Source organism: Protopterus annectens, chromosome 2.part2 (assembly GCF_019279795.1).
Source record: "Protopterus annectens isolate FY-2018-M chromosome 2.part2, PAN1.0, whole genome shotgun sequence".
Lineage (NCBI taxonomy): Eukaryota > Metazoa > Chordata > Ceratodontiformes > Protopteridae > Protopterus > Protopterus annectens.
The window spans coordinates 550,538,103-550,558,931 of NC_056730.1; the positions used below are offsets into that span (position 1 = coordinate 550,538,103).

The window sequence follows — 20,829 nt, forward strand, 5'->3', positions numbered from 1 at the left end:
TCAGGATCAGCAGTAGAATTTTTGAAAAGAAACTTGTGGGAGTCAGGAACTCTGTAATACCTGTCTGGCTTAAAAGGAGCCGGAGAGGCAGGGAATCAGGAGCCATGCTGGATTCGAAAAAACATCATCAACAATGTCTAAAACAGGAGGTATAGCCAAAGGCCTATGTAGAGGAAGAAGAAAAACCCTAAGCCTATTTTTGGATTCTGAAAAGTCCTGACTCTCCCAATGAAAATGTTCCCTTAAGGTATGCAAAAGTCTCTCCAAAAGAAAAATCCTCAGGAGGAGAAGCAGAAGGGATGGATTCTTCTGCATCAGAGTCCTCATAAGGGGGGATAGAAAATTCCTGATCAGAAGAGGAATCAGAAGAAATGGAAACTGATCTGAATATTCATAATCAGTGCCTTGCCTAGGCCTCTTAGCAGGAGGGGGTTGGAAACCCCTGATCAAGGTAATTAAATACTCAGCCATTTTGATCCTTTGTTTTTTAGGCATAAGGGCCTGAGCACGTGGCTCATGCGTTGTTTTTTTTTAGACATAGTAGTTGGTTTTGGCCTTGTTTTTGATTATGGCGTCGGTTTAATATACAAATCTTTAGGCCTGAAAACACCCTCAGAAGCCGGTGCCTGCTCAGCGGCTCCGGACCCATCCAAGGGAAAGACATCCGCTGGTTCAATACTTGAAGAATCTCACGGCATACCGGACTCCGAATGGGTCTCAGTAGAGGCCTGCGACTCAAAAGTAGCGGGCATCAGGGGCTGCGAAAGCACCTGAGTATGGGCGAACCGGCGACTGGCTTAGGAAAAGCTTCATCAGTTTTGGACCTCGACGGTCTTTTTCTTTGCGTTTTTTGTGAATTCCGGTAGTCGGATTGCTAACAGACGACATTTCAGGATAGTCAAATCTTGAACCAAAGTATTTAGAAGCAAAAATATACTGAAGCTTAATAGTACGCTGGTTAAATTTAGCACAAAACCAACAGCAAGGAACGTTGTGGTCAGGGCCTAGGCAAGGAATACAGTACAAATGAAAATCCTTATGAGGTATTTGTTTCCCATAAGTAATACAATTATTAACTTTTACTGACATCGGTAAAGAGCAAGAAAAAGTTTCCCCAAAGGGGTACTTAGCTTTAGTTTAAAGACTTTGGTTCTGAAACTCAAAAACGAAAATTTCAGGAGTCGGCCGACCGGCACTTGCGAACTGCTTCTGCTTCGGGCATTGTGCGGCAAGAAAGACTGATTAAAATGGCGTTGGCTGCATGTTTTAAACCCTTGACAACCTGTAGTCATGGAAGAGGAGACAGCAACTGACGCAGGACCCACGACTTTGTTATTCAGGCCAACTGAGGGCAACCTGCCAACACATTACCCAAATGTAATGACTGCAACAGTGAAACACGAAGAACATCTGAAAGTGGATGTAGCCTGCTTTGAAGCGTAGGTATCTTCTGCAAGACTCCCTGATAGAGATGTGCAGGTATGCTTCTTTTAAATCTAGTGTTGCCAACCATGCATCATTGCCTAGCATAGGAAGCAGTTGGTGAAGAGTCAGCATCTTGAATTTTGGAATAACCAGAAAGGTATTTTGAGAAGAAAGGTCCAGGATAGGATGCCATGTATTGCCTTTTCTGGGTACCAGGAAAAGTCTTGAATAGAACCCTTGTCCCTTTTCCTCTTCTGGTACCAAATGAATAGCCCCCCCATGCTTAAGAGAGAATACTTGATTTTGGGCCTCTGCCCACCGATTTGGTGTTGGTAAGGTGTGGAAGTGAAATCTGTATCCTTGGGACACTGTACTTAAAAACCCATTTGTCTTGGATAATGAGTTCCCAGTTTTTGGCCTGCAGACCAATCTTTCCGCCTAAAGGGGCATTCAGTTGGGAAGTGCTTGAAAGTTTTAGAAGCAAGTCATTGAGATGGTTTTCCATAGGGGGGAGTCTTACTACTCCCTGATTTGGGTGCAGAAACCCCCCCACTGCTTAGTCTTGTGTGTCCCCTGGTACTGAAACCTGGGGTTCCTGCTATGTCTGGGTTTGGCTTGAGAAGACCTTGAAGAGGCTGGAAAGGACCAATTCTTAGAGGGCCAGTGCCTACTAAATCTAGGAGGCTGAACTTGTAAGAAATCTTTAACAGATTGGATAGCTTTAGCTTGATCTTCCATCTTTTAAGAACTTCCTCAGCCGCGTTGCCAAACAAGCGATCCTGATTTAAGGGGGCATCCAGCAATTTAGCTTTAACATGATAAGGTAAAGATTGCTCCTTAAGACAAGCATGCCTTCTGAGCACAGAACCAGTAACAGCAGCCCTTCAAGAGGCCTCTAAAGAATCAAATCCACATTGCAAAGTATGTTTTCCAACCTGTTCAGCAGAGTGCATTAAATCCTGTAATTCGTTATTTTCCGCACTGTCAGGAATCAACATAATTTTCTGTTTAAGCAATCCAATAACATGTTGTTGATACTTTAACATATAAAACTGGCAGTTTAAAGCCCTAATGGCCAAGGTTGCAGAAGTGTAAACCCTCTTACCCCATCTATCCAGCGCCCTGGATTCGCTATCAGAAGGGGTAGGATTTTTAGCAATAGTAGCCTTAATGCCCTTGGGTCCCTGTGAAATAGTCTCCGGATCCGCAATAGGATTTTTAAAAGGAAATTGTGTGAATCAGGAGCACTGTAATATCTGTCAGGTTTTCAGGAGGCAAACAATCAGGGGCCAAACTAGATTCCGAAAAAGCATCATCAACAATGTCTAATACAGGAGTGATAGCTAAAGGCCTATGCTGAGGCAGGAGTAAGAAATCCCTAAGCCTCTTTTTTGAATCAGAAAAATCTGGGCTTTCCCAGTGGAAATGCTCCCTTAGAGTATGCAAGGTTTCACCAAAAGAAAAATCCTCAGGAGGGGAAGCAGAGGGAATAGAGTCCTATGCATCAGAATCCTCATAAGTAGATAAGGGCAAATCCTGATCATCAGAAAAATCAGAATCCAGGTCAGAAGATTCATAAACAACTTCAGTCCTAGGTCTCTTAGAAGGGGGATGCTGGCTTCCCCTGATTAAAGTTATAAGATCTTCAGCCATTCTCATTTGTTTTTTTAGGCATAGAGGCCTGAGCATGCGGCCTGGGCGTCGGTTTATTAGGCATGGTTCAAGATTTAGGCCTAAAGGAAGAAGGAGGCATCGGTTTAATATGCAAGTCTGTAGGCCTGACTACACCCTCAGAAGTCGGTGCCTGCACAGCAGCTCCAGATCCATCCAAGGTAGAGAAATCCACAGGTTCCATAGTTGCAGCATCTCGCAGCATACTGGACTCCGAATGGGTCTCAGTAGAGGCCTGCGAATCAGAAGTAGCGGGTATCAGGGGCTGCGAAAGTGCCTCAGAAAACTGGCGACTGGCTTAAGAGAAGTGTCGTCGGCAGTTTTGCACCTTGGCGGCCTGTCTCCGTCTTTATCCTTGCATTGTTTTTTTTTCTTTTTGGAATCCCGAAGTCGGATGGCTAACCGATGTAATTTCTGGATAATTAAACAGAGAACCGAAATATTTAGAGGTGAAAATATACCAAAGAAGGATAGTGCGTTGATTAAATAAATCACAAAACCGACAGCATGGTACGTCGTGGTCAGGGTCTAGGCAAGGAATACAATACAAATGAAAATCTTTATGAGGTATTTGCTTTCCCCATAAGTAATGCAATTATTAACTTTTACTGACATCGGTAAGGAGCAAGAAAAAATTTCCCCAACGGGGTACTTAGCTTTAGTTGAAGACTTCGGTTCTGAAACTCGAAAACGAAAATTTCAGGAGTCGGCCGACTGGCACTTGCGAACTGCTTCTGGCACCGCACAGCAAGAAAGACTGATGTAATGGTGTCGGCTGCATGATTTATACCCCAACGTCATGGAAGAAGGGACAGCAACCGACGCAAGACCCAAGACTGTTAATCAAGCCGACTGAGGGCTACTGCAAGCAGATAACCCAAAAGTGATGACTGCAACAGTGAAACAGGAAGAACATCCTGCTGTTGGGCCTCCGCCCATTGATTTGGGAGGAGGTCTGGCCAACCATTTGGGGTTGGTAATGTGTGGAAGTGGAATCTGTATCCTTGGGAAACTATCAAAACCCATTTGTTCTGGGTAGTGAGTTCCCAGTTTTTTGCATGCAGGGTAAGCTTTCCTCCTAAGGGAACAGGTAGATGAGCAGGGCTTGGAAGGTTTAAGGTTAAGTCATTGTTCCATTTTTCCGTAGGGGGGTGGCTTACTACTCCCTGCTTTGGAAGTGGGAGCCCCCCACTGCATAGATCTGTGCGTAGTCTGAGACTGTAGCCTAGGTGGTCTGCTGTTCCCGGGTCTGAACTGAGAAGGCCTGGAAGGGACTGGAAAGCACCAGTTCTTTGAAGGCCAATGCCTACTGAATCTGGGAGGCAGTACTTGTAGGAAGTTTAACAGTTTGCATAGATCTAGCTTTTTTCCTCCATCCTTTTGAGGACTTATGCTTTGTTGCCAAAAAGGCGGTCTTGGTTTAAGGGAACATCCAGTAATTTAGCTTTAACATGATCTGGCAAGTTTTGTTCCTTAAGCCAAGCATACCTTCTAAGTACAGACCCAGTGACAGCAGCCCTGCAAGATGCTTCTAAAGCATTGAAACCACATTGCAAAGTATGTTTACCAACTTGTTCTGCAGAATGCATTAAATCTTGCAATTCTGTGTGTTCAGCACGGTCAGGAATCAACATCATTTTCTGTCTTAGTAGTCCCATAATATGCTGCTGATACTTTAACATATAAAACTGGCAATTTAAAGCCCTAATGGCCAAAGAAGTGTACACCTTCTTACCCCATCTGTACAAGGCTCTAGAATCTCTATCAGAAGGGGTAGGAATTTTGGCAGCAGTAGCCTTAATGCCTTTTGGTCCTTGGGAAATGGTCTGTGGATCCGCAGAAGGATTCTTGAAGAGGAACTTGTGAGAGTCAGGTACTCTGTAGTACCAGTCAGGTTTTTTGTGAGCTGGAGGTAAAGTGTCTGGGGCAAGGCTAGATTCCAAGAAAGCATCATCTACAATGTCCAGAACAGGAGGGATAGCTAAAGGCCTGTGTTGAGGTAGAAGTAAGAATTTCCCAAGTCTCTTTTTGGACTTAGACTAATCCTGGTTTTCCCAGTGGAAATGCTCCCTAAGAGTATGCAAGGTTTCACCGAAAGAAAAATCTTCTGGAGGGGAAGCAGGGGAATGGAATCCTCTGCATCAGAATCCTCATAAGTAGATAAGGGCAAATCCTGGTAATCAGAATGAGCAGAAATATCAGACTCCTGATTGGAAGAATCAGAAAGAAAATCAGTTCTAGGTCTCAGAGGGGGAAGGCTGGCTTCCCCTAATTAAGGTAATAAAGGTCTTCAGCCATTATAAGCATTTGTTTTTGAGGCATATGGGCCTGAGCCTGCGGTTTGGTCGTTGGTTTTCTAGGAGTAGTGCGAGTTTTTGGCCTGGATGAAAAAGTACAGTTTTGTACCTACCATAAATGTAGATGTCCGAACTGGATAGCATCTGCAGTCATAACAGCTGGGTTGTCCTGTCGTCAGGCAGCCCGTCAGTCGGCCGGAAAGTGGTGATAGTGTCAACTTTTCAGTACTGGGTTTAAGTCCCCAGCTGGTAATGGTGGGTTTTTCGGGTTTACATTCTATTCTCTTGAAAAATTGTCAGCAGAGGGTGAGAAGAAAAAAGAAGGTGGATCAATCAAAGCTGCTGTGCTTTGAAATAGCTGATCTTGATGAGTGAGATGGAGGGAGGGGCCTGAATGGAGAAGTTGAAGAGATACCAGATACTCCAGGATAGATATTATATATACCCACATCTTTCCTTTTCAGAACCTCCAACTGACAAACCTTTCCATTTTCCAGCTGCATTCCTTCTGCACTCCTTCTGCGTGAAGTCAATAGGTCTTTTCCAAGTATAATGGCTTTGTCTTCCTTCTTTGCTGCTTCTATTTGATTCATGCAGTCATTTGGAATCCGGCCGACTGACGGGCTGCCTGACGACAGGACAACCCAGCTGTTATGACTGCAGATGCATCCATGAAGGACATCGATGGCATCGGTTTAATATGAATGTCTGTAGGCCTGAATACACCCTGGTGCCTGCACAGCGGCTCCGGACCCATCCAAGGTAGAGATATCCACAGGTTCCATAGTCGAAGAAGCATCTCGTGGCATACCAGACTCCGAATGAGTCTCAGTGGAGGCCTGCAAATCTGAAGTAGCGGGTATCAGGGGCTGCGAAAGTACCTCACTGAGTGCCGGCACACTGGCGACTAGCTTAACAGAAGCGTCGTCAGCAGCTTTGGACATATGCGGTCTCTCTCTGTCTTTACCCTTACGTTTTTTCGAAAGATCGGTAGTCGGATGGCTTAACAAAGCCATTCTGGAGTACACAGATAGAGTACGAAAGTAACTGGCTGCAAAAATAGCTCGACGACGAATAGTTCGGGTGTTGAACAAAACCGACAGCGAGGGACGTCATGGTCTGGGGCTAAACAGGGGATGCAGTAAGAATGAAAATCTCTATGAGGTATTTGCTTTCCACAGGCAAGACAATTGTTAACTTTTACTGATATCGGTTAGAGCAAGAAAAAGGATCCCCAACGGAGTACTTATCTTTTTTTGAAGACTTCGGGTCTGAAACTTGAAAATGAAAATTTCAGGAGTCGGCCGACCGGCACTTGCAAACTGCTTCTGCTTCGGGCACCACACGGCAAGAAAGACTGATGTAATGGTGTCTCTTGCGTGTTTTATACCCCTAGCGACCTGACATCAAGGAAGAAGCGACAGCATCCGACACAGAAATCCAAAGACTCTGATATTCAGGCCAGCTGAGGGCTACCTGTAGACAGACAACCCAAATGTGATGACTGCAACAGTGAAACATGAAGAACATCTTCCTCTCCAAGAAAAGGACATGGCATCTGTCCTCCATGCCTTAGGGTAAGGACTCAGGGAGTAATAGTGAAATAAACGTATTTGCCTCCATCCACAACAAATAGCTACCTGAGGAATAACTATTTGTGGATTATGTATAGGAAGACCTCTCTCTTTGGCATCCATCCACAAAGGTCTTCTCTCGATCTACTTAGAAAATTTGCCGGGACGTTGTCCTGTGAAGGAGTGTAAACTGCCTTTGTGGCCTGTTTCTATGCCACAAGAGTCAGTCTGCATAGATGATAAACATGCAGAGGGGAATACACACGACTGTAGTGCTGTCTACGAAAATTATAAGGAGGACCTTAGTCTCAGGTGTTGCAAGGTCTGAGTTACAGCCTACATCTCCTAAAAGCTTTATGTGTTTTTATCTCTGATTGAGTGGCGACTGGCCCTGGAATCTCAGGGATCCTGTCCATGCCCCTCTTGCAATGCCTGAAGCATCTGTGTGCAGATCCTTTCAGGGTATCTGAACTTTGAATGGCAGGCATGAGTTGAGGTTTACCGGTGATATCCACCACTGAATTTCTTTCCTCAACCAAGGTAAAAGTGCGATCAGTATGGTCAGAGGATGGCGGTGTTGGGACCAGACAGATTTCGGGCACCACTGAATCTTTCGAATATGAAAACTGGCAAAGGGAACCATGGGTATGGTTGCAGCCATGAATCCCAGTGTCCTGAGAACTTCTTGTGCAGTGCAAGTCTGAAGGGATAAAAACAGACAAAGCAGTTGGGAGATGAACTGTACCTCCTCTAAAAGAAGAAAGGCCTGCATGAGTTTGGTGTCCAGTCTGCAGCTGAGAAAAAAAAAAGTCTTGAGTGGGGTTCAGTGTGGACTTCCTGAAGTTGACTGTGAATCCCCCAAACTCTGGGGAAGGCAAACAGTAAAAATGAGATGAAGTAAAAGGATCTGCTGAGCAGGTGTCTGTATTAACAGGTTGTCTAGATATGGGAATATTTGAATTCTCAGAGAATTGAGAAAAGGCTATGACTGGTACCAGACACTATGTGAAAACTGTGGGAACTGTAGATAGTCCAAAGGCAAGGCAGAGACCTGAAAGTGTGATGAACAAGCTGAAAATCTCAGAAATTTCATGAAAGAAGGGTGAACTGGGATGTGGAGGTGGCATCCTTTAGATCCAAAGAGACCAGAAAAGCCAGGGGAAGAATGAAGAGCAAAACAGTCTGGTGAGAGGGGTACTTGAGGAAAATATTGAGAAGGGACAAATACAGGATAGGTCTCCATTCTCCTTGGTACAAGAAATGGTCTGGAATAAAACCCTCTTCCCACATTCAGATGTGGGACAGATTATACTGTACACCTTGGTCAAGCAGGGCTCAAATTATGGGAAGTAGGTGCCTTACCTGACTGGAGGTGGGAAGAGGGATGCCCTTGACAGACTGATTTCTTTTCAAGCCATTTTGTAGCTCTACTACTGAATAATGGACAGGACCCATTTATCTGTGGTTATGAGCTACCAATTTGCTAAAGATGAGGTAAAATATTTTTGACAGGGGAAGGGATGGCCTGATGGGGACCAGGAGGGGGAGTAGTAAGGCTGATTTGTCTGGGTAGGGAGGCCTCCCAGACTTGGAATCTCTTCTTAGGGATTTTCTTGCCCTTGTGTGGTGGTCTAGACTCACTGCAAGAGAGGGAAGTTTTGCTGAATAATTTTTCTTTGAAGTCTGGGAACAGTGAGGAAAATTTGTCTGTAATCCTTCATAATTTTCCCTTGCTCTTGCGAAGTTTTAAACAGGGTGGCTGCATTGGGCCAAATAAAATATCACTATTCAAAGGAGAATCTAGTAGCTTGGCCTTTATATCCTCACACAAGGACGGAGAGCGAAACCATTTGTATCCTTTGATGAAAGAACCAGTAGCAGCTGTTCTGTACGAGGCTTCCACTGCATCACAGTTGCACACATGATGACTACTGTCTAGCTACCTGTGAAGTCTGAGCTGCCAGACATGGCCTGTTGCTTAATGTCTGGCCCTTCCACAGAAGCCAAAGTTTTATTTAAATTACCTGAAATAGACAGTAGATGTTTAGTCACTGAGTCTGACAGTTCAGAGCTCTGAAAACGAAAGTGGAAAAGGTGTGCACCTATCTTCCAAACTCTGTAGCCCTTAATGGAGGGAACAGCATTAGCAGCAGGTAGGAAGGGCTTTGAAGGGATTTAGCCATAATAATGAAAAAAAAGAAAAGAAAAAAAAAAGGGTCATCCCGTGGGTTCCTGTAAAGAAACTTTAGATTTTCAGGCACTTTATAAAATTTATCAGGCGTGTTAGGAACTGGTGGCAGAGAATCAGGAGCAGTGGAGGTAGAGACTAAGGCTTCCAAGAAAGGGCAGTAGGACAGGAGGGACTGGGGCAGGCAGAAGACTGCCCACACCTCTAGTAACTTATTACATTGTTTGTACATCAAAAATGTGTCTGGATTCCCACTCAAAATGCTTCAACATGTTAGAAATTGTTTCTTCAAAAGAAGCTTCCTCTACAGGAGGATCAGAGGATATGGAATTTGGGAACAGCAGGCCAGAGAATGCCCATCTCAATCAGATTCTACCTCATCATCCTCTGAGAATGATTCCAGATGACTAGTGAGGGTTAGCAGGAGTATGGACAGAAGAGAGAAAAGATGGTGGTTTGAGCTCCAAGACAGCCTTAAACAAGCCTTGGAAGAAATCTACCTGAGAAGAAACATTTTTGGTTTTCTGTTTTTTCTTCTTTAGAGTGAATTCCACTTTAACAAAACATGGTGATCCAGCCCTTGACATACCCCGATTAATGACCAAGGTATTTCTTCTCTTACCAATATTTGTGGAATTCCTTCAGGTCCTTCTAAAATGAGTAGACTGCATTTCCCCTCCTCACAAGCATTGGTAGGGCCAGTCTTTTTGGAAGTCTGTGAATTAGACACTATACTGGCTACAGCGGGGTAACAGTAGCAGGAATTTGAAGCCAGATGTACCGCGGGTTACAAAAGAGTTGATACATTAGAGTCTGACTGGGCAGTCATAACATTAGGCTTAGGCCTGCTGAACATCTTCTTTCGGAGAGGCAGGACCATCAAGGGTGGATGACTCCACCATCTTAGCTTGGGCAAGGAGCTTATGGCGCTGAATTTCTAAGTGTTAAGAAATGAAAGGTATATACATAAGGTTTTAGGGATGAAGGACTGGCAAATATTGCAATTTTTTATAAAAGTGCTCTGCACATAAAAAGAAAAGGCACTGGGAATAGCGATCCTTGTAGTTAATTTGCCCACCACAATTGTACTTTCCCTGTGCAAACATCAAAGCTTTTAAGAAAAAACAATGAAGGTTCTCCAACGGGAAACTTATCTGAGTCAGTGAAGGCAAAGAGTAAGAACAATTGGACATACAACAGATACCTTGGTGATGAGATAGTCTGAGGTTTTATAGCTCATATGCCCGCTTATGTATCTTAAGCCTGCGGGCTCAGGTCATACGGACATATGGCTCTATGGAAGGTTTTGGCTTTAGTAATACAGCCGGACATCCAGGTTATTTGTTGAAAACCCAACAGTTTGGAATACTGCAACAGGGATCTAAGGAAATACATCAGGACAATCTGAACAAATCAAAATTACAGCCAGGTAAGTTAAACAATGCAATCTCAATAATATGGCCAAGACGGACGAGTGCCGTAAAAGGGTAATTATAAACCTTGGAAGGAACTTATAAATAGAATGGACTAACCACTGCTCACTTACTGCAAAAATAACTGAAGATGGCACAAAAGCTGCTCTCCCTTTTAGCTTTATGTCACATGAAGTATCAAGTTGGGAAGGAAATAGCTCCATGCAGGGGACATCGTAAAGCTCTGAAATTCAGACATCATCTGTCCACCTGCAGCTATTTCTCACATACAAGAATTATACTGCAGGTGTGCAAGTTTGCGTGTGCGCGTGTGTGTGTGTGTGTGTGTGTGTGTGTGTGTGTGTGTGTGTGTGTGTGTGTGTGTGTGTGACAGGACTAGAGCCCAATGGACATTCTCAAGTTCCACCAAATGTGGAGTCATTATGTGGGCAGCTGCAAAAAAGAGAACACTTATCTTTACTTGTCTCACAAAAATGACATCCAAGTCCTTTGACTCTTCAAAAGAAGCAAACTGGGAGTTACACCATCCCTTCATTTCTAAACACAGTGTTCAAATACAGATGACATGTGTAAGATTCAGGGTGTGATGGCTAGGTAATGGTTGGCGAGGACTCACCTGCTACAAGCTTTGTAAGGAGAGGAAAGTTCTATACAGACCTGGCATTGGTATCTATCCATACTCTTCGTAAAGGTGTGTCCATACAAGCACAACTTCCACCACTCCTCAAACATCTGTCTGAAGGCTAAAACCTGAAGTGTGGACCTGGTGACGGAGAGCACCCCCCCCCCCACACACACACACACACACACACACTGCAGATCCTTGCCAAGATAGCTCATTAAACCCTGTTGGACTGGGTTGTCACGGTTGGAGGGGGCTGTCTTAATTCCAAGAGCTACCACCAAGCTAATGTCAGGTGACTCAATGAATAGACTCCGTGAGATTCAGTTGGTTGTCAGCATGACCGAGCTGGCTGAATGTGGCTGAGACTACCTACAACACAATACACCATCTCAGCCCCTCACTGAGCACCAATGTGGAGGATTAGCATGAACTTGAGCTCTTGCTATTGTAGGGTAAGAACACAAGTGGGGACCAAAAGACATTCTCATGAGAAGCCCCGAGAACAGTGCGACCATCACCTGCCCCCACAGCTCTTTTATGTTTGACAATGCTCAAAGCAAAGGTCTGGGACCATGCACAGGACCCTTCCACTGACTAACATGCTGGGCTCCTACAAATGCAACTAATCTCCAGGCAGGGAGATAAGCCAGAGGCTTTTCTTTCCATGGTCTGCTTGAATCACTGGGATGGGCTGTAGAATGCTCCTTTGCCAAGAGGTAAAGGCAGTACAGGTCATGGCTTGTACCTTGTTAGCTCAAAATTACTTTAAGACTCCATTGCTCAAGACAGGAGCTTTTCCACAAAACAAAAAAGAATCCATACTGAGATATGAAATGCATGTGCAACAGAAAATAAACAAATCACCTGAAACACTAGGCATACACTACTGTTACAATATACAGGACCAAAGCATGCGTCTTCATACACTACTGTTACAATATACAGGACCAAAGCATGCGTCTTCTGAGGGAAAAAAAATGTCAAATTGCAGTGAAAAGGACACATCCATTTCTAAACCTACAGGGGAGGGTTCAAGATGTTAGAAGATGTTTTGCCCTACTTATTAGGCAAAATCATCAAAACATTTGACAGCTTTTAAAATAAACATACAAGGATGGGTCTAAAACTAATACCGCAGGTCCGCAGCTAAAGCCCTGCTGGGCATACATGGTGTTACAGCACGGGGGCGGGGGACTGATCAAAGCCATCAATTCTGCTGAATGTTTTCTGAAGGAAAACAACATTAATGGAAAATTCCACTGACACTGACTCTGAATTCCAGTGGCATAGCTTGCTTTACTTCCTTACCGTGCATGATCACAATCTACTTTTCCTTTGTAACGGTCTAAAAAGTCCAGAGGAAGAGCATGATCAGCAACCGCCCTTGCAATGAACTGACCCAACATCTAAAAAAGTAAGCAAAAGGCCAGGTTACTATTGAAAGAACCAGATGTTTGTCTTTTTCTTTTTCATCTCAAATGTACTTTTACCTACAGTTTGCCTCAGAGTAATTTGCATCTGCTACATTTTTTATAACATCAAAGGCAAAACAAACATTTTAAGTGCATTTGCTACTGCATAAAATATGCACATAATTATCAGTTTCTGTACAACATCAAACTGTATCAACTAATATTCTGCTTTAAAACACAAAATGCTGATACAAAAAATACTTCCCACATGGCTAGATCTTCAAAAGTCATCTGAAATGGGGCCATTTAAAAGATCTCCTGATGTCATTCAGAACCTGGTGTAAAAATCCCAGTACATGCACATGATAGCTACTGTCTCTCAGCACATATCTTCTGCACTTGGGTTACTGGAAATAACCCAGTGCCACAGTCTGTCATTCATTCTTGCTATAAATCAGTGTGATCTTGCAATGAAATGACATCAAAATCTATTTTGGCATTATCTTGTGCAATAAATCCACACACTGTCTAGGCCACATACACCAACATCAAGTCTTGACTGCAACTAAGCTCAAAGGGGAATCTATTTGTTTACTTTAACTTTGTTAATCAGAAAGGTGGTCTGACCAAAAACAGTAAGTTATGTACTCACCATAACGTTAGATGTATGTAGTCCATCTCGCCTCCCATTCTTCACCTGTGGGTTCAGAGCCGAATGTCGGCTCCGACTCGGCTTATTTACAAGCTCGAAAGTCTTTGATTGGCTGGGCTAAGATGGTATCCCACAATACATTGCCTCACATTCCCAGATCTAGTTTGCTGCCAACAGAAATATAGTATCCATCGCCCAAACACACACACACACACACACACACACACACACACACACACACACCCATAACAAAGAGGTCCAACAAATTATCCAAAGGGACTCTGTAATATCAGAAATACAAGGTGATCCTCCAAATCCTCCAGGCGTGGGGAATGGTGGTGGTGTGTGTGTGTGTGTGTGTGTGTGTGTGTGGGGGGGGGTAATGAAGAATGTGAGGTGAGATGGACTACATACATCTAACGTTATGCTGAGTGCATAACTTACTGATGTTATGTAGTCCTATCTCGCCTACATTCTTCACCAGTGGGACACCGTCCCTAGCACCTACACCCTGGGTGTCTCAATGGAAAATACTCCTAAGCACTGTGGAGCCAAAGATGATCTGCCCCTGGACACCACATCCAATTTGTAATGGGAAACAAACGTGTGAGGAAAAGCCCATCGTGCAGCCGCACAAATATCATCCATCGATAACCTAGTCTGAAAGGCTGTGGAAGTGGAAACTGCTCTGGTAGTGTGCGCTCTGACTGGGAAGGGCAGGCTCTTTCCTCTGCCTGATGAATAAAGGAGAAGCAACCAGCTATCCATCTAGAGATGGTGACCTTGGATACCGCAGACCCCAAGCGATTCTCTGAAAACGAAACGAAGAGCTGGTCTGACTTCCGCCAATCTTTAGTCCTGTGTAGATAAAAGTGTAGTTGCCTATGAACATCCAACAGATGAAACTGGTACTCTGCCTTATTGGAGAAGTTGGGGAAGAAGACCGGCAGTTCAATGGACTGATTAATATTAGATAAGGAAGCCACTTTGGGAAGAAAGGACGTATTTGGTCTGAGAGAGACTATCTTTATGGAATATCAAATATGGGGGCTTGATTGATAGGGCCTGGAGTTCTGAGACTAGTCTAGCTGATGTGATAGCTATCAAAAAGGCAGATTTCCATGTAAGAAATTTTAAATTGCAGGAAGTCGAAGGCTCGAAGGGTGGGAGGGTGAGAGCCTGCAGAACAAAACTGAGGTCCCAGGGCATAACAGGTGGAGATACAGGGGGACGAAGGAGAAGAGTGCCTTTTAGGAAGGCTTTACACAACCTGTGTGCCACTAAGCTAGGTTCATAAGCCACATGAAAATTTGAGATAGCCGCCAGCTGAACTTTGATGGTGGCTGAGGCAGACCCTTGGTAGAATAAGTGAGACAGAAATTCCAAAACAGAATCAATGGGGGCTGTGTAGGGGTCAATACCTTTGGAATGGGCCCATATCGAAATTTTCCACTTGCTAGAGTAGATCTTCCTAGTGGACGGTTTATGAGAGGACGAAAGAATATGGACCACGTCTGGAGAAAAATCTTGACACCTGACTATGGAGGGAAGTGGGAGTAGCCAGGCGGTCAGCCGGAGGGTCTCCAGGGAGGAGTGGAGCTGTCCCGACATGTGTCATCAAGTCTGGACGAGGGTCCGTAGTCCAAGGAGCATCCACCATGTAAGGTTGAAGGAAGGGGAAAGTACAGTTTTGTACCTACCATAAATGTAGATGTCCGATAGGTATGCATCTGCAGTCCTAACATATAGGTTTGTCCTGCCTCAGGCAGCCCTTCGGTCGGCCGGATTCCAAAGTCTGGGTCTGGCCTCGGCTGATGTCGCACTTCACCCAACGTCACAACTGCTGGGGTATAAAGGCATCAGCCGACGCCATTTTCCTCAGTGTTTCTTGCCCCAGATGCCAGGTGCCCTCTAGGATAAATGCAGATAATTCCAAACAGTAGAGAGCAAAATATATATACATATATATACATACAAACAAATACACCATAATAGATTCCCCCAGCTAGCTAAAAGAGGGGTAAGTACCCTAGGAATACCACAGAGGGGAAGGAGGGTGGGTAATCCTGACTGCAGATGCATACCTATCGGACATCTACATTTATGGTAGGTACAAAACTGTACTATATGTCCTTCAAGGATGCATCTGCAGTCCTAACATATGGGTAGAATACCATAGCCAAACTGGGGGAGGAGGCACTAAGATAATGATGGTGTAGTTAAGATCCCTTGCAAAACAGCAGTTGCAAAACCTGCTTGGGATCTGGAGTATAAAGGAAGATTATAATGCTTGGCAAATGTATGCACGGAGCTCCAAGTAGCAGCTTCTAAAATGTCTTTGGTAGCCACTCCTCGTAGGAAAGCTGTAGTGGTGGCTGTAGCTCTTGTGGAGTGAGGCCTGATATGTTCAGGAGTTGTCTTTCCATGAAAAGAGTAGCAGAATCTAATGCAATTTCCTATCCATTTTGAGATCGTTTGTTTTGAAATTGCTTTTCCTTGCACTCCTGTTGCATATGCTACCAGAAGCTGGTCTGTTTTTCTGTTGACCTTAGTTCTGTCCAGATAGTAGCGCAATTGTCTGTGCACATCCAAGGTGTGTAGTAGTCTTTCTCCCCTGTTCTGTGGGTTGGGGAAGAATGTAGGTAAATGAATAGCTTGGTTCAATGACACCCTGGAGACCACCTTTGGCATAAAAGTAGGATTAGTTCTCACAGACACTCTGTCCTGATGGAAGATAAGGAAAGGCTGGACTGCCATTAATGCCTGTAACTCTGATACCCTTCTTGCTGAAGTGATTGCTAGCAGGAATGCAGTTTTCCAAGATAAGTACTGTAAGTCTGCTGTTGCTGCTGGTTCAAAAGGGGGAAGTGTTAACTTTTCCAGCACAAAGTTGAGATCCCATGCCGGCAGAGGTGGCTTCCTTGGAGGCTTTACGTTTTTGATTCCTCTCAAAAACTGCCTGAGTAGAGGATGAGAGAAGACAGGCGGATCCATGTTGTACTCTGCTGAAATTGCTGATGCATGAATCTTAATGGAGGAGTAGGACAGGCCATTGTGGAACAGTTCTGCTAAGTATTCCAGGATGTGTGCTATGTTTGCCAATGAGACATTTTCTCCCTTTGCTGCACTCCAAATGAGGAATCTTTTCCATTTGGCTGAATATGTTTTCCTTGTGGAGGGTCTGCGAGCCTCCAGGATAATGTCCTTAACCCTCTGAGACAAATCTGGTTGGTTTTGTTTTATGCAATATTCCAAGCAGTTAGCTGCAGTGTTTTCAAGTTTGGATGCAGGGTCTTGTAGTTGTTCTGAGTTAGAAGTAATGGACATAGAGGTAGAGGCCATGAGTGTGCCCGAGACATGCTTCTCAGTAGCGGGTACCAATGTTGTCTTGGCCAGTCTGGAGCTATCAGGATTACCTTTGGCTGTTCCTCTCTGATCTTCAGTAGGACTTTGTACATCAAAGGAAGAGGTGGAAATGCATATGCTGTCAGGTTTTTCCAGCTGAAGGAAAGGGAGTCCACCCTCCAGGCAAGTGGGTTGTATACTCTTGAGCAGAATTTCTTCAGTTGGTGGTTGTGTGGGGAGGTGAACAGGTCTATCTCTGGCATTCCCCATTTCTTTGTTATGGTTTTGAAGATATCTGGATGCAGCATCCATTCGTGAGCATCCGTGGTAGTTCTGCTTAAGGTGTCTGATAGTGAATTTTCTTTTCCTGGTACAAATCTGGCCTGCAGTTGAATGTTGAGATTCAGGGCCAAATTCCACAGGTCCATTGCCATCCGGCATAGAGGGTATGAGTGTGTACCTCCCTGTTTGTTGATGTACCACATCACTGTGGTATTGTCCGTCCTTATCAGCAGGTGACCTTGTTGGAGGAATGGTCTGAATGCCTGGATTGCATGTTTCACTGCCAGCATCTCCTTTAGATTTATGTGTAGATTCAGCTGGTTTTGGGACCATAGGCCTTGTATACACTTGTCTTCCATGTGCGCCCCCCAGCCTAGGTCTGAGGCGTCCGTGGTGATGGTCTGGCTTGGATGTGGTTTGTGGAAAGGCAATCCTCTGTTTATCTGACAGGCCTGAGCCCACCACAGGAATTCTTTTTTCAGGCAGGGAATAATTGGAATCTGGGCTTCTAGACTGTGCTTGTGTTGAGACCATACATTCCTTAGGTACCATTGCAACTTCCTCATATGCAGCCTGGCATGTGGGATCAATATTATGCAGGACGCCATGTAACCTAGGGCTTGCAGGACTTTCCTTGCAGTGAGCTGAGTTTGTGTTGTTAATGCCATGAAATAGACTGGTAGTTGCTTTTGTTTTTCCTCTGTGAGAAAGGCCATCTGAGTTGTTGTATCCAGTTCTACACCCAAAAATGTTATCCTTTGGGATGATACTAGCCTTGACTTTTGAATGCTGACTGTGTATCCCAAGGCTTGCAACAGTTTTATGACATTGGCCAAATCTTTTGTTAATTTTGTCTTGTTGTCTGCTTGTATTAGGCAGTCGTCCAGGTACGGGTAAATTTGAATTCCCTGAAGCCTGCAATGAGCAATTATTGATGCCAGGCATTTCGTGAATACTCTGTGCGCAGTAGATAAGCCAAAGGGCAATGCTGAGAATTGATAATGCTCTGATCCTGCAAGAAATCTGAGGTGTCTTCTGCAATCTGGTCGTATAGGGACGTGCAGGTATGCCTCCTTGAGATCTAGAGTCACCAGCCAAGACTCCTTGCCCAACATGGGAAGAAGTTGCTGGAGGGTCAGCATTTTGAATTTTGGAACAATGAGGTATGTGTTCAGTGCGGACAAGTCGAGAATAGGTCTCCATTGATTTTCTTTTCTTGGTACAAGGAATAGTCTGGAGTAACATCCTTGGCCTTGTTCCATAGATGGTACCTTTTCTATTGCTCTCTTCCTTAGTTAAGTTGATGATTTGTAAAAAGCAAAAATGTCCCAGTGTCCAACAACTTATAACACGAACAAGCCACCCGAAAGTAGCAAAAACACACCAGGAACCTGGAAACTGTGCCAGAGACAGAGTTCTTTTATTCGTTACAAAAAACAAGGTTGAGCGCTTTCTTCAGAATACAACTGACTTCATCAGAACAGAAAGCGCTCAACCTTGTTTTTTGTAACGAATAAAAGAACTCTGTCTCTCAGCACACACAGTTTCAGGTTTCTTTTTTTTTACTTTTTTTGGTGGTTGTTCGTGGGGTTTTTTTGATGATTTTTTTTAGAGCTCTGTTTTTGGCTTGGTGGAAGGTTTGGCCTGTTTTTGTTTTGAGTGTGGAAGTGAAAGGAAACCTGTAGCCCTATTGTTAGCCAGTTGTCTGAAAATAAGGCTAGCTTTCCCAAGGGGGGTGCTTCCAGTTGTTCCCTGGTAGATCAGAAAGAAGAATTGTGTCTGTCTGTCCTGTGGAAGTTGTAGTTGTAGTGCTGGCACAGTGGCAGCACTTCTCTGGTTGGCAGGTTGCCTGTGACTACCCTGTGAAACCTAGATTGACCTCTTCCTTTTCTTTGTGCCTCTCTTTGGCTCTCTGGGTGTCTGAGGGACCATGAAAGGACCAATTCTGCTAAACCTCGGTGGTTGGACCTGCAAAAAATCCTTGACTGTTTGGACAGATTTTGCTTTTTCTTCTACTTTCTTTAGAACCCCCTGTGCAGGGGAGCCAAACAAACTTTGTTTCTCCATAGGAGCATCTAGGAGTTTTGACTTAACATGGTCTGGTAAGGATTGCTCTTTTAACCAGGCATGCCTTCGGATCACTGCTCCAGTCATAGCTGATCTAAAAGAAGCCTCCAGTGCATCATAGCCGCATTTTAAAAAATGATTACTGACCTGCTGAGAGTTACGTGCCAAATCCTGAAGGGACTTACGGTTTTATAGGTTCAGGAGAGGACAGTTTTTTATTTAGCTGGTCTAACAAAAATTCCTGGTACTGAATCATGTGAAATTGACAGTTTAAGGCCCTGGCCGAAAGAGTAGCAGATGTATAAACCTTTTTACCCCATCTCTCTAATGCTCTAGATTCCCTTTCAGAGGGAAGAGGGTTTTTGGCAGAGGCAGCTGCAACACCTTTAGGGCCCTGAGAAATGGTTTCTGGGTCTGCAACATGAGCCTTATACAAGTGGTAGTGAGTGTCTGGGACCCTGTAATCTCAGTCAGGTTTGGCAGGGGCCGAAGGGAGAGAATCAGGGGCAGTACTGGCATCATTATATGCATCATCAACAACTGATAGTACAGGAGGTATGGCTAAAGGCCTATGCTGTGGTAAATGTAAAAAAGTCCTTAGCCTTTTCCTTGAATCTGAAAAATCCTAGCCCTGCCATTGGAAGTGTTCCCTCATAGAGTGTAGGGTTTCCCCAAAAGAAAATTCTTCAGGAGGTGAAGCAGAAGGAATGGAGTCTTCTGCATCAGAATCCTCATAAGGTGAATATGGGCCTTCCTGATGGTCAGAAATATCTGAGCCATCCGAGGAATAGTCTGTAGAGAGGGGTTCAGGGGGTTTAGTCCTAGGCCTCTTATCTGGAGGAGGTTGAGAGGCCCTGTCTGGGTGAGGTTGGGATCCCCTGATCAAAGAAATAAGATCCTCAGCCAGGCTGAGTATCTGGGAACTAGAGGTAGGCTTGTGTGAGGGGGCTTTTGTAGGCAAAGTCTTAGAAATTTTGGCTGCTTTAGCCCTGGAAAAGGCCTTGATAGACATAGAAGCAGGGGGTCTAGCAGCCCCACGTGCAGGAGTAGAGATGTCTAAAGGAATAGTGTCTGACAAATCCTGGGTGCCTGCTTCTGCAGCAGTAATTTCTGTAGCCGATTCAGCCCTGGCCTGTGTGTCCTCTGTTATCGGTGGCATGCTTTCGGCCGAAGGGAGAACCGAGGACTCTGTTTCAGCCGAAACAGAGACACTCGTGGTTGGCCTAACCGTGGCTTCAACCGAAACCACGGGCCACGAGTGTCAGTCCTTTTCCTTGCGCTTTTTAGCTAATTGTGTAGTCGGAGTCTCCGACGGCATTTTATATGCAAAAGCGGGGCCAAAAAACTCTTTGGCAAACTCCGACCGACGTCTAAGCGTCGGTCGGTTGAAGGAAGCACAGGCTAGACAAGCTGATACGTCGTGGTCTGGGCCTAAGCAAGGAAGGCAGTAAGAGTGGAAATCCTTATGAGGTATTCGTTTCCCACAAGTTAAACAATTATTTACTTTGTCTGACATCGGCTGAGGCAAGAAAGAGTCCCCAACGGGGTACTTAGCTTTTTAGAAGTCTTCGGTAGTAGAAATCTCTGGATCTGACCGACCGGCACTTGCAAACAGCTTCTGCTTCGGGCACCGCACGGCAAGAAAGACTGAGGAAAATGGCGTCGGCTGATGCCTTTATACCCCAGCAGCTGTGACGTCGGGTGAAGTGCGACATCAGCCGAGGCCAGACCCAGATTTTGGAATCCGGCCGACCGAAGGGCTGCCTGAGGCAGGACAACCCATATGTTAGGACTGCAGATGCATCCTTGAAGGACATCCATACTTGTCGAGGCCAGTGTGGCGTGATCAGAATCAATC

At 44.7% G+C, this 20,829-nt stretch overlaps 1 protein-coding gene across 1 annotated transcript in view; it reads right to left on the reverse strand.

The window, feature by feature from the left end:
* The window catches only part of PDCD4 (programmed cell death 4), a 1,035,076-nt gene that overhangs the window by 419,663 nt on the left and 594,584 nt on the right, over nucleotides 1–20,829 (reverse strand). Inside the window, exon 6 of the mRNA XM_044064014.1 lies at nucleotides 12,522–12,619. Within this exon, the coding sequence (XP_043919949.1) occupies nucleotides 12,522–12,619 (98 nt within the window). The remainder of the gene's footprint in view (nucleotides 1–12,521; nucleotides 12,620–20,829) is intronic.